The 14242-nt window shown below is 43.4% G+C and overlaps 1 protein-coding gene and 1 long non-coding RNA gene across 4 annotated transcripts in view; one reads left to right on the top strand and one right to left on the bottom strand.

The window, feature by feature from the left end:
* LOC142576641 (uncharacterized) overlaps positions 1 to 13992 on the top strand; it is a 149529-nt gene extending 135537 nt beyond the window's left edge. Inside the window, exon 3 of the long non-coding RNA XR_012826904.1 lies at positions 13886 to 13992. This is a non-coding gene — a long non-coding RNA (uncharacterized LOC142576641). The remainder of the gene's footprint in view (positions 1 to 13885) is intronic.
* LOC142576640 (general transcription factor 3C polypeptide 3-like) overlaps positions 1 to 14242 on the bottom strand; it is a 255854-nt gene that overhangs the window by 176477 nt on the left and 65135 nt on the right. For all 3 annotated transcript variants that reach the window (XM_075686857.1, XM_075686856.1, XM_075686854.1), the window contains exon 7: positions 12615 to 12776. In XM_075686857.1, coding sequence (XP_075542972.1) covers positions 12615 to 12776 — 162 coding nt within the window. The remainder of the gene's footprint in view (positions 1 to 12614; positions 12777 to 14242) is intronic.

Below are 14242 nucleotides of genomic sequence, written 5' to 3'. Positions count from 1 at the left end.
ACATCTAACAAAATTAGCTGAATTGTGCCGTACAATAGTCCTACATGTCGCAGACATCCTTTATGGTTAGCCTGCGATTTCGAAGGATAGCCTTACGAATGTCTACTATCGTTTCCGGGGTTGTGCTTGTTGACGGGCGTCCAGAACGTTCATTTATTTCATTTATTTAACAATACTGTAAGCCTTTGCACAGGCCCAAACAGGAAGTGGATTGCAAACACACACATGAGCGTGGGAAAAACAGGAAAAAAAGAAAAAGAAGAAAAAAAGGAAATCTACAAAAGAAAACTGCCATACAACAACACTGGCATTCAACACAAGACTCTGTTTCTCATGAATCAAGGAATAACAAAAGGTGCTCAAAACAATTGCAATATTAATCATATAACATTCTTGTAGTTATCGGGGCTCAAGAAACACCACTATTCAGAACATTGCAATATCTACATTTGAAATCATAAGGCAGTATACAATCACACATGCACTAGTGTCCAATCATTCAACCAATTCATTATCTTTAAACTACACGCTCAAATACTTTCAAGAGCAACCACCGTTGTCAACACACATTCGACCCTCTTTAAATTGTTTATGCCATAAAAATGTCTTACTTTAGCTCATGGCATTGACTCTAAGAGCATTCTCTAGCATGCGACGAGTTTCTGCCGCAGTTTTGCCAAGTCTAAAATAAAACTTGATGCAAATCCTCTACTCTTTGAATTGTCCCATATTGGTTGCTAAGAAATACGCCAAATCATTGAAACATTGCGTTGCAAAAGAATACTTCGCTAAACAATACTGCTTAGATGCAAGTAGTTCAGTACACTGATCAGCAAGGCTAAAGCCCCTTGATAACCTTAAAGTAGCAACACTCTCCTCCCCGCGGCACTTTCCTCCTCGATTCTCCTCGCCCGCCAAATAAAATGCACGTGCTGCGCACGGCACGCTCTTTCTCCTTGACTCCCACAGACGGGCCGCAGTATTCGATGGAGGCGCATGATTTTGGACTAGTTGCATGCCCCAGTGGGGAAGAAAATCTTGAAAAAAGGTTATAACAGTATCAAGAATACTGAATATAATGTCTATGAGGAGGTTGGTTTCTTCTAAAAGCTGTATGAATGGGGTATACTGATGTAAAAGGAGCTTTGTGGCGAGTTATATACTCCAGAAAATTTTTTTCTGCCACATGATAAGATGCTCTACTTTGTGCACCTGATCTAGTATCGCTTATACCACAGCCCTCTCTGTGTTTGGTTTTTCTTGCCAGTGCACTCATGTGCACCGCAGCTATTATATTCAGCGTGCCTTAACGAATTAGTCGCGGGTGCCCTGTTTGTCCATGTGTTTGTCTTATCAGTGTGAAAGTAGCTATGTAGCTCAATGTGAAACTGAATAGGATGGTTGTGCAATTTTAGTGGGAGCAAGCATGCACGACCATGCGAACACCCCCTGCACATTGCCTGTATCCGTGAGAACACCAAATACAGTCTATGCTTGTTACAACCGACCCATGTGCAACAGACTTTCAGATATAACGGACCACATTTCAACCTTAGTTTGTTCTACCTATTTTATTAATGCAACAAAGTTAGCTTTTAAAGAACTGCACTACAACGGACTATCGGCTACAGCAGACAAAGATAGCAGCAATTTTTTCCAAAATCGGGCGTATAAAACATACTTTTGCCGTGTTGACATGACAACTGACTTGTGAGGGTCAGCCGACAATCGCGGCTCAATACAGTCGAACCTCACTACAATGAACACCGCTTCCACAAAATTTTCGCTTCAAGGAAATGCTTCCAATTCCCTGTCAGCTAGCCATAGAAGTCAATGCAAAAAATTTCTCGCCACAACGAACAATTTTTCGGGCTTGTTTTCGCTTCAACGAAATTTTCGCTTGGTTGCGCTGCGCTTTAAAATTTGTTTTGCAATAAAATAATCATAACTCCAATCGTCTGCAATTTTTCGTACACCCACGCCACTTAGGTTCACCGAAAACGTGCGCCCACTGCACCATCGCTGATAAACAAAGTCATGGAGGGGCGCCATTGTTTGGTGGTGATGACGATGTGGTTAGCCACCTTGCGACAAGGCGCAGGCCCACTTTGCCAAGCGCAAGCTACAGCCAATCCATATCCATCCTCTAGGTCACGTGACCGCTGGCGCAACACGGCGACGCAGATTTTCATTTGTGCTTGTGCGCTCGGCCAGCATGGCGACAAAGCGGAAGTTTCTTTCCTTGGAGGTGAAGGCGCGAATCATCTGCGAGGCTTCGAGCGTCAGAAAGAAATGAGATGTTGCAGCAGAGTTCAGCATCTCCAACAGCACGCTGTCGACAATTTCGAAGTCGAAGGACGCAATCACCAGTGCTCTTTCTGCGGGGGCATCCGCCATAAAGAAGAAGTTGACTCAAGCTGCACACGAGGATCTTGAGAAGGCATTGTTTACGTGGTTCCTCGACATGCGTGCCAAGAAAATGCCAATCAGCGGAAGCGTGCTGCAGCAAAAGGCACTGAACTATGCTTGCATGCTTGACATTGACGATTTTAAGGCAAGTACATGTTGGCTGACCCGCTTCAAGGCCCGACACGACATCGTTGCGAAAGTGTTGTGCGGCGAATCTGCTGCTTCAGATGCCAATGGTGCAGCGACTTGGGCATCATCTGCTTTGCCGGACATAATGAAAGAGTATGCCCCGTCTGACATCTATAACGCAGATGAGACGGGACTCTTTTATAAGCTGCTGATCATAAAGACGCTGGTTATGAAGGGCCAACCATGCAGCGGAAGAAAGCACAGCAAGAAGCATGTGACTCTGCTTCTCTGCACTAACATGGATGGCACCGACAAGTGCTGCTCGCTCGTTATCGGCAAGAGTTCGCCAGTAAGTTATTTAGCAAACAAGAAATCCTGGATGACGCGGGCCATCTTCCGTGACTGGGTCACAGCTTTTCACTGCGATATGAAGGTCCAAAACCGAAAGGTGTGCTTGCTTAATGACAATTGCTCAGCGCATAATGTTGCGGACGTTGAGTTGGAAAATGAGGAAGTTCGCTTCCTCCCCCCCAAACTGCACTGCTTTGATTCAGTTGTTAGACCAAGGCATCATTCACTGTGTGAAGAGTGCATATCGGCAGCGGTTGATTCAGCAACTGTTGCTGAATGTTCACACCGGGCGGGAGACCAAAGTGGACTTGTTCATGGCCCTACAAATGAGTGCAGCGGCGTGGACGGCAACCCGGCAACGCGGCACAGCATAATTGAATATTGCTTTGCACATGCCGGCTTTAAGCCTGAGGCTGAAGTGACGGCCAACTTGACAAGAGATGAGGAAGATGACCGTTTTGGAGTGCAGCCACCCTCTACAGATGTTACTGCGGCATGGGCAACCCTTTGAGACACCGGAAATGTACCAACGGACGTCAGCATAGATGAGTACATCGCTGTTGACGGGGACGTAATTGTTCATGAAGAGTTGCACGACAAGTCTATCATTGAAGAGGTTTGCCGTAACGATGCGTCGTCGGACAATGAAACTGATGCACAAGATACATCGGCCCCGCCTCGTGCAATGGATGTAATGGACGCTTTTGACGTCATTCGTAATTTCATTGGCGCCCACGATGACAATGTCGCAATGCAGCTGCTGACCGAGCACGAACATCGCACCATGGCGATGATTACCAAAGGACGGAGGCAAACAAAGATGACAGACTTTTTTCGGAAATTAATGACGTTTTTGAGTGTGTAGTCAAATCTGACAGTGTTTTGGGTCAGATTTCGTCACAACAAAGGGTAACCGACTTTTGGGGGAAATAAATTATGTTTGGGAGTGTGTAGTAAAATTTGAGAGTGTTTTGGGGCAAATTTCGCCACAACGAAATTTTTGCTTCAACGAAATTTTTCGCGTGTCCCGTGAGTTTCGTTGTAGCGAGGTTTGACAGTTTTGTTGTAGCGAGGTTCGACTGCATTGCATGTGCGAGGGAGGAAGGCGGGGCGGCCGCCGTGTCTTGAAAGCGATCTGCGATGTACCCAGTGCCTTACCCAGTAACCTTACTTACCTTACTCACCCAGTAAATGTGCCCAGTGCCGGTAGTTTCATGTGTGCTGTGTTTTCGACGTTTAGTTCGTGTTGAAGAGAGAGACAGTGTGAAGGTGCTGTTTTGCTTATTTTGCTTTCTTGCTTACCATGCTTATTTTGCTTAATTTGTAATCACAATCACTGCTTCGCCTTTCGGGCGAAACTGGAAATTTTCTGTTTGATTTTTTACTTTAGATGTTCATCCCTCCCTCTTTGCAATAAAGTTGTTATACATTGTGACGAAAGTTTCGGAAGTGAGGCGTTTCGAATATTATGGACTTTGAATAAAATGGATGTTTTTTGTCGGTTTATCAGGGCCCATTGTAATGAGAGTTGACTATAATAATCGTCACCCAATCCCGCGTTCGTAGCAGCTCAATTCAAAGGAAATTCAAGAAATCAAGAATAATGCAGAAACTCCACTAGAGAGTTTAAGTATGTGTAAGCATACCCCCAAGTTTCAGTTGGCCGGCCCCCAAATTTCAAGCTGGCCCACCACTACTATAAGCTTCCCCATGAATTTTCTAAGAAGCCCTCATGCATCTCTATGGGTACTCTCTGTTTACGTATTTTATTTATTTTTTGGGAGGTTAGATTTGTTCCTTTTCCTTATTGCTTATGAAGCTACCAAACATCTACATTTATACTATTATAGTAATTAAATGTCTTAAATTTGCAAATTACGTATTTTTGTGCAGATAAAGGAGTTACACTTTTCTCGTGATCGGGCTGAGGTACTCGCCAAAAAATGCTCATGCATTAAAAATGCAATTAATTATTCAATTATGGGGTTTTATGTGCCAAAACCAGGATCTGATCATGAGGCACGCCGTAGTCAGGGACTCCAGAAATTTCGACCACCTGGGGTATCCTTAATGAGCACCTAAATCTAAGTACACAGGGGTTTTAGCCGTCATCGAAATGCGGACGCCGTGGAGGCAAGGAGGTTGCGCCATGGCAGTATAGTACAAAGAGCCGTGGTACCATCAAATTATCAAAGGACTTTATGCATGGCACACTGGTAGCTACATCTAGAGGCAGAAATGTGTACCACACCAAGTTTGCCCATGCTTTTTAAAAATTGCCGGAACTTTTGGGTAGCACTTCGTATAAGGAACCACTTTATTCCAGCCAAGCTCGTGCTGCCACCACAAAGATCAAGCTGTGCAGCTGATAATGATGCATGCAGATGAGGACGATGTAACATGGATGATGATATGTAATGATGATGATGTTGAAAGTCAGGCATGTGTAGCGCTCACAGTATTCTCTTTGTTATTTTTTATGTAGAGGCAAATTAACCAACATTCCAACTACAACAAACATTTGTTCGCCATAGGGTTGGAAAAATTACTCATGATGCTACCTGGGTAACCAATCAGATAGTTGGCCGAACTGATGTCAGTTTGGCCAAATGCGTCAACTGGGATTGGATGGCTGAATACTCAAGGAAAAGGCGCCACTGCAGTTGGTAGTAATGTACATTTTTAAAACTTAAAATAAATTAAACCCTTTACACAGAGCGCTTAACTCTGTCTCTACCATGGGGAAAATAGGTGTTTTTGTAGGTTACGCCACATTATTTTTTCTGAAGAAACTACTGCACTCAATATTTTATGTAATACGTAAACAAAAGGCAGAATGAATGCACTTTTCATGCATACAAGTTTTATTAACGAGATGTGTGTCATAAAAAACATATAAATTGCCAAAATCGAGATTGTGGAATAAAATTGAACAAAGTTTGTAAAGATACACTTGTATCTACTAAGAAAAATATGTAACAAAAATTATGAGATATACAAATTGTATTACCATTTAATAGGCACTATCTCTGAAAGACTGAAACTTTTTTATTAAAGAGGTATTCCACTACAAACATTTAACTGCAAGCACTAAAGTTGGGTGTGGGGGCAGCGGCCGTGGTTGTTTCAGGCTGGTTTGCGTCGTCGCTCTCAGAGTCAAAGTCTGGTGAATAGGCAGCATCCCGAGACTCACTGCTGCTTGATCCATTCATAAAATCAGCTGCCGATGCAGTGGAATCATGACATCTGCGATCTTTCGAAGAGCGTGCATCACTCCCGAAGGTGACCATTTTTGCTTTCTACTTTGACGATCGCGAAACTTTGGAGTGCATTAAAAAATTCACGCCTGGCCTTAAAAAAGCTAACTGCTTAGAAAACAAAAGTATAGTTCTCCTTCAGGTCCACTGGTACAGTGTGTAAGGTAAGCGGCGCGTAAGGTCTCTAACACAGCATTTCAAACAATCAATAGCGGGCGGCCATTTTTGCTTTCTGCTTTGCAATCACGAAATGTCAAAGCGCGTTCAAAAATTACCGCCTGGTCGGAAAAAAGCGAACTGCTTAGCTAACAAAAAATATAGCTCTCCTCCTTCATGTCCAATAGCGCAGTGTGTCCGTTAGTGGCAAAGGAGGTCTTGAAAGTGACGTCTCAAACTATCGTTAGTGGGCTAACTACGCCCAAAGGGCGCGGTATGGAAAGAGTTAGTTTTATCCCTTACTGATCAGAAGGACTTACCCTAATGACTCAGTAAATTTGTACAAAATTGTCGAAAATCGTTCCAGGGTCCCATTAAGCGAGGGTACCAACAGTCAGCTGAAATAATCACTGGCATGCGCACCGCCAAATGGCCGATCACAGTGATGTGCATGCATAGTTGGCCTTGGATGTCGGATGGTCGGATGATGTGGTATAAAATGGAAGATTCTTATCCCTGAACGAGAATCCTACAGTTCATGTGTGGTTTTCGTCTCCAACGATGAATGAGTGTATTGATCAAATAATGTATGTCTTGTAGTGAAGTGCATAGTGATATTGCCTCGCTTAGTAACTCAGGGGACCAATTGCAATGCATGCTCACTGACCTGGACAGGCAAAGCAGAAGGGTGGGTCTAAAAATTAATCTGCAGAAAACTAAAGTAATGTTTAACAGTCACAAAAGAGAACAGCAGTTTACGATAGGTAGCGAGGCACTGGAAGTGGTGAGGGAATACATCTACTTAGGGCAGGTAGTGACCGCGGATCCGGATCATGAGACTGAAATAACCAGAAGAATAAGAATGGGCTGGGGTGCATTTGGCAGGCATTCTCAGATCATGAACAGCAGGTTGCCATTATCCCTCAAGAGAATAGTGTATAACCAGCTGTGTCTTACCAGTGCTCACGTATGGGGCAGAAACCTGGAGGCTTACGAAAAGGGTTCTACTTAAATTGAGGACGACGCAACAAGCTATGGAAAGAAGTATGATGGGTGTAACCTTAAGGGATAAGAAAAGAGCAGATTGGGTGAGGGAACAAACGCGAGTTAATGACATCTTAGTTGAAATCAAGAAAAAGAAATGGGCATGGGCAGGACATGTAATGAGGAGGGAAGATAACCGATGGTCATTAAGGGTTACGGACTGGATTCCAAGGGAAGGGAAGCGTAGCAGGGGGCAACAGAAAGTTAGGTGGGCGGATGCGATTAAGAAGTTTGATGAGACTAAGAAGATTAAGAAAAAATAATGCTATGACCTCCGTCACCGTGATGTCCATTTTGTGCCCGGCACCCTCGTGTTGCTGTGGTCACCATCGCGTAAAGTTGGCCTTTGTGAGAAACTGCTTTCCTGTTATACAGGCCCTTATCGCGTGCTCCGCCAAGTGACCGATGTCACCTATGAAATTGTTCTAGCCACGCCCACTACGTCCTCCGCTGTGACTACCAGTGACATTGTCCCCGTTGCCCGACTCAAGCCCTACAGCTCTCCATGCGCCCTGGATATTTAACAGCACCGTGACGGTGCTTTTGCCGCCGGGGGGTAGTATTACGATATTATCGGGAGATACTCAAGAGACGAGCCGCCGCTAGAACGACAAAGTTAGTCTGTGCCTTGGCGTGGGCAAGTGTCAGCCTGGCTGTCTGCTTCCAGTGTAAATAGCCTGTAAATAGCCTCTTTCGTTTGTGTCTTTCTACACGTAACATTCGTAACAATATGTACTCAATGTGCTTCTCCCAAGATAGGTTAGTGGCTATGTGTACTCCTAAATATTTATACGACATCACTTTTTCTAGCACTGAACCTTCGAGACGGTAGTTGTAAACATTATTACAATTTGCATTATGTGAAATTTTCATTACCTTGCATTTGTTAGTATTTAGGTGCATGTTCCATGAAGCACACCAAGCCGAAATATTGTCAAGGTCAGACTGAAGTATCGTAGTGCCATAACTATTAGAAATTACCCGGTAAATCATGCAATCATCGGCAGACAGTTTAATGGAGGAGATAATAAAATTAGGCAAGTCATTTATGTAAATGAGGAAAAGCAAAAATGGGGAAAGTCGCCTGCCTCCCAGGGACACGTCATCATTATATTCTAACGTCGGAAGCGTTGTCGGCAAGTGGGACACTTTGCTTTAGATTCTTGCGCTGCTGATGTAATTGTGCCGATGAAAACCTGGCTGTCTAATAAAATCTGCAATGACGAGTTATTTGTTTGTGAACAGAACTACGTAATTTACCATCACGATCGTGATGACAAAAATGGAGGTGGTGTGTTCATTGCTGTTGCCGATAACTTAAAGTCTAGTGTTGTTGCAGTTAGCACAAACTGAATTTATTTGTGTCTGTACTCATATAAACCATCAAAGTGTTCTATTCTGTGCATGTTATCGACCAGCAGGCTCGGCACCTACCTTCTGCGATGATCTGCATGATACACTAAACCACTTGGTGTTGCAGTTTTCACATTCAGCAATATTCCTTCTCCAAAAATTACTACCAAAAATCAGCTTGTCTGGGCCCTCCCCTGTAGCAGAAGGATCATGCGAAAGCCAATCATTCCTTAAACTGTGCCTGAACTTTAATCTCACATAACTTGTATTAACACCCACTAGATCTGAGACCACAGCGTCTAACGCTTTAGACTTAATACTCGCTACTGAGCTTCAACTTATGAATTCCATTGATTACTTCCCCGGTGTAGGCGACCACTGCTTCATTCATTTCACCATCAAACAGCATGTCTCTCCTGCTGTTAGAAACCTTAAATTGATCAAAGATTACGTGACATGGAATTATGCTGGAATTAACAGCGAAATTGAGGAATATATCCCTTCATTCTTTGATTGCACAGTTGAAGAAAACTGGAAATTATTCAAGAACAGTCATATTACTAGTAGCTAAATATACATCGACTAGTAAGATTTTTTTACAGGCCCCAAAGCAAACTTTGGTTATACGGTGGAAGTTGTTACGTGTCCTCTAGGGAGCATTCTGCCGCAAAATTTTTTCAAATCAGCTCACTAATAGTTGAGATAGAAATACTTTAATGCCCCAAAACTATGATTTCAGCAGGCGGGCTCCACTGCCAAGTGAGACGCTCTCTCCACTCGCCCCGTCAAGCCTCTGCAAATTCCTTCCTGCGTTCTCCCATACCGGACCTCGAGGATTGCGTGACGCACATGTCACGGGCCCCGCTTTCATTTCTTTTTTTCTCCTCGCTTTCTTTTTCTCTCTCTATCTTTTGTTTTTTTTTCGGCGTTGTGCATTTTTGTTGACGGCATTGTTCGCGACCACTTGTGGTTGTCTTGTTTCGCCCAGCGCACGATTTTGTGCACTGTGTGAAAGGACACATGACTAGCGGTATAGTTCAGTGCTACATGAATACTGAGGCAGAACAAGTGGATCGCAGAGCATGATGACGTGCTGGTACACGGTAGAAAATGGCATTGTTTCGGTACCTGCGCACATGACTGCACAATAGTGAGAACAAGCAGACGAAGCGGAAGTAGTACATCTCTCTTGCTTCGGTGCGAAGTAAAACAAAAAACACACAGACATTCTGTTTGTGTGTTTTATTATTTCTATAAACTTCAATTTGTCAATTCAAGGAATACATCCCACAAATAACAGATGTTTAATTCTCGGAATCACGTGTCACCACGAGTGACGTCACATACGGACATGACTATGTAGGCTCAGGAACCTGAGTATGTCACTATCCGGCTTGGACCGCGATCGCTGCGAGGGAAAGGGAAAACAGCATTCGGATTGAAATTTCAGACCTTTCCATGGTGCATAGCAATGTAATACATTGCAGACACGATCATTAGCGCACACTGTATGCTCTGCACTTGTCAGCTCAAAATGGCCAGACTTGGTGAGGGGCCCTTCAAAGAAGCGCTCGCCTTGGTTTTCAATTACTCTCAAAAGAATGTTGTACAAGAAAAAATGACTTTTTCATCTTGCAAAGCAGGATAGAACTTGTTGGTGCACGTATAGCAAAGCTTTGCGCACTTACAGAACTGTGATAAGGAAAGCTAAGCACATTTTTTTCAATAACACATTAGCTTCGCTTCTTTCAACAAACCCAAGCAAGTTTTTGACGACAATCAAGCCTGCAAAGAAAAACGCCATATCCCTCACAGACGCTGATGGCAATGTCATGACCAGTGAAGACTGCTGTGCAGTACTAAATACCTTTGCGAATGCATTTACTGGAGTTCACGCTGCCCTAACACTGCACTTACACAAATGCAATTTTTTTCCTATGGACCCAGTTATTATTGAATTTACAGGAATTTTGAAGTTAATCCAGGACTTGAAACAGTCGTCTAGCATTGACAAAATTGGCATTGACGAAATTAATTCGAAACTTTTGAAAAACACTGCAGTATATTCATATGTCTTTTTTATGTACCTCTTCACCCAATCTCTTGAAAGTACATCATCAGCTGCAGATTGGAAGGCAGGGAAAGTCGTTCCTCTTTTCAAATCTGGTAATACACATTGACCTATTAATTATAGACCTATTTAGCAAACAAGCATTCCCTGCGAACTTCTTGAGCATGTAATCGACTCAAACCTTGTCTCCTTTCTAGAATCAAACTGATTCTTCACTCCTTCTCAGCATGGTTTCTGTAAAAGTTACTCCTGTGAAACACAATTAATATCCTTCATTAATAACTTAGCTTCCTCTTTAGACAAAGGACTACTAGTTGACTGCATCTTCCTAGACTTTGCCAAGGCATTTGATAAGGTTCCACACCAACTGCTGCTCATTAAAATCAGTGCCCTAAATATAGATCCTAACATACTGAAGTGGATTGAATGCTTTCTTACTAACCGTGTGCAATTTGTTAGTGCAAATCATTCAGTATCGCAGCATTGTGCAGTTCTATCAGGTGTACCACAGAGCTCTGTCTTAGGACCACTGCTATTTCTAATATATATCAATGAACTCCCCGGCGCAATTAACTCATCAATTAAACTCTTCGCAGATGACTGCATCCTTTACCGTGAGATAAGAAATTCACATTCTGCAGACTGACCCGGACATGATCTGCAACTGGTGCTCCAAGTGGCAAATGGTCCTTAATCCAACTAAATGCAAAGTAATGGCAGCTTCTCGGCAGTCTAACCCATCCAACACTTTACGGTACAAAATTAACGAAGTTCATCTTAAAACAGCTCCCTCGCATAAGTATCTAAGTACCTTGCTGTATATGAGGCTAATAACCTTTCCTGGCATGCACATATCTCCAAAATCACCAGTAACGCAAATAAAATGCTAGGCTACATACGCAGGAGCCTTTCACAGGCCCCACAACACTTGAAACTGCTTCTGTACAAAACACTCATTAGACCGAAGCTAGAGTATGCCTCATCTGTGTGGGATCCTGGACAACAAACACTAACAGATAGCATTGAATCAGCACAAAACCGATCAGCTCGTTTCGTTGTTTCTAATTATTCACGCGGAGCTAGTAATAAAGTCAAGCCTAGGCCTTGACAATTTACAAATTAGACGAAAAATATTCTGTCTCTGTTTATTCCACAAAATTTTCTTTCAGAACAAACTGTTAAAGCAAGAACTTTTGAAGGAACCAGCTTATGTGTTTTCCAGAATCGATCACCTGCAAAAAGTCTTCGTTCCCTTTAGACGAACAAATGCATTCTTTGACTATTTTTTGTCCACGACAATTACTGAGTGAAGCCACCTTCCCTCGTCAATCACTTGCATAGAAGACATAATGATTTTCAAGGCTGCCATTAGTGACTACATACTTCACACAAGTTGAGTAACAATATCTTCACTAATACTTCGTTTGGCGTTTCTTGTTTTCTATTTGCTTTATTTGAGTGTCCTTGTTACGTGCTAAGTCTAACATTTGTTAGGAATTTTTTATTTTCGCGTTAATGCTTTGTTGTTTCTGATGTTTTTCTTTATGTGCATTCTACCCATCCCCTTTATAACACCCAATGGGCCTTGAGGGTATTGTAAATAAATAAATAAATATTGGTTTTTCAAAGTAAATTTAAATTCCTTCACTTTTAATTAATGTAAGCACTGCACCCAATGACTTTGGACCCAAATTTAAGAAAAAAAGGTGTGAACCTCACATAGGATCATCAGCAGCTACCATTCTCTGCTCCCTAGCTCTGATGTTCCAACCAAGACCATGCACAATGGCCTCCCACGACCCGCATAGCAGAGGTCCTGGCAGGCAGTCTCATTGGTCACCTACCTTGGCCAGCTCACGGGAGAGCTTGAGGCAGGCATCCCCGTGGCCCATCTGCTGTACCAAGGCCATGCAGCATGCAAGTGCCCTCTGCTGGTTGCCGACCTGTTCGTACAGGGAGCACAGCTCGAAGCGCAGCTCCACATTGGAAGGGTCCGCACGCACCGCCTACGTGCAACACAAATAGAACACATGTCACATTGTTAAAGGGGCCTTGAAACACTTTGTATTGAAGTTGAGAAATGCATTTGGAGTTAAACTTGACTATGCCAGAAACACCCTACAGAAATAAGTGGGTGAATGCGTTCAGCAGAGGTGGAGTTATTGGCTATCAAAAATCGCCTTTGATCCCTTTCGTGGTGCTCCTGCTTCAATGCCTTGCACTGCGAAGGCTATGGCGGAGTGAGGCGTGCCCACAACACTCCGGCTGTCGAACATCACCATGGCGCGAAGTTCAAGTTTGATTTTGGATGTTCCCGTAGGAACCATCATTTTCGATTTTGGCACCTACGACGCAGTTGTCTTCAGCGAACCGCAGTGCACTGGGCCAAGCGGGCTCACTGCAACACCCCTTGGCGGCTGCAATGCAACATGGCAGGCTGTAGCTGCACAGCATTTGCTTTATGCATGACAGGGCTGCAGAGCGTGCTAACCGTGTCTGGCCAAAGCCGGTCCGTAGTGTGGACCGCCTTTGTAAGCACCAGCTCAACCGATGGACAGTAAATTGCACATTTTGAAGTGCTCAATACAAAGTGATGTGTGCCAAGGCCAGGGGTGGCCAGGAGTGAGCGCACTCTGCCAAGCGTAGATGTGGTCTGACCTTGAGTTTTTCATGGTTCAAGGTTAGTCGAGTGTTGAAAACTAATTGAAATCAGCGAGACCAAATGGCTACAACACTGAAAAGCAGGGTGACCAAAGCTTAATTCCTACGTGGCAGCCCTGGCGTGAGCGGACAACGATCGCCTTCTTCCAGAAGTGTGTATTCTTATCCAAATTCGAAAGCAGATTTTCGCTTAGTTCAGCCTGTTTATTAAATTGTGTAAATATAGAGTGAAACCTCATCACACAAACACCACATTAAAAAACTTTTCAGGTTAACAAACTTTTCAGAAATCTCCTGCTGACTGCTGACAGTTCCGATGTGAAAATATTTCAGCCTACGAAATTCAGAACAAATTTTTTAGAATAACCATCGTTATTCAGTTTTCATGTCATGTTAACAATGCCTTAGTACTACGAAGTAACATTCTGAAATCTGGCGATTTCTCAAATTTCAGTGTATCCTTCAAGGCAACCGGAACACTAGGCCAGCAGACGACAAGGCAAAGAAAGCAAAATACCACGCCGCATAAGTTTGGAAAACTTGAGGTGACCACAGAGAATAAAAATTCTGATACTTTCTTTGTTTCTTTTTATTATTGTGGAGGTGACTACGCTACAGGTTTTGCAAGCGCATGCTCCACCCAGACAAGTGTCGCCTAGCAACGAAGATGCATCTCTTTCTTCTTCACCCTTCTTTCTACACATGCCTCTTCTTTCTTCCACGCTCCTTTCTGCAGCAGTACTAGCTATGTGTGTGGAGAAATGTAAACTGTGCTGGCGGGGATGCCACGGAATCATTAATTTTCAGGCTC

The sequence above is a fragment of the Dermacentor variabilis genome, chromosome 3 (assembly GCF_050947875.1).
Source record: "Dermacentor variabilis isolate Ectoservices chromosome 3, ASM5094787v1, whole genome shotgun sequence".
NCBI classification, from domain to species: domain Eukaryota; kingdom Metazoa; phylum Arthropoda; class Arachnida; order Ixodida; family Ixodidae; genus Dermacentor; species Dermacentor variabilis.
The sequence above is the reverse complement of the archived record's forward strand: the minus strand, read 5'-3'. Positions and strand labels throughout refer to the sequence as shown.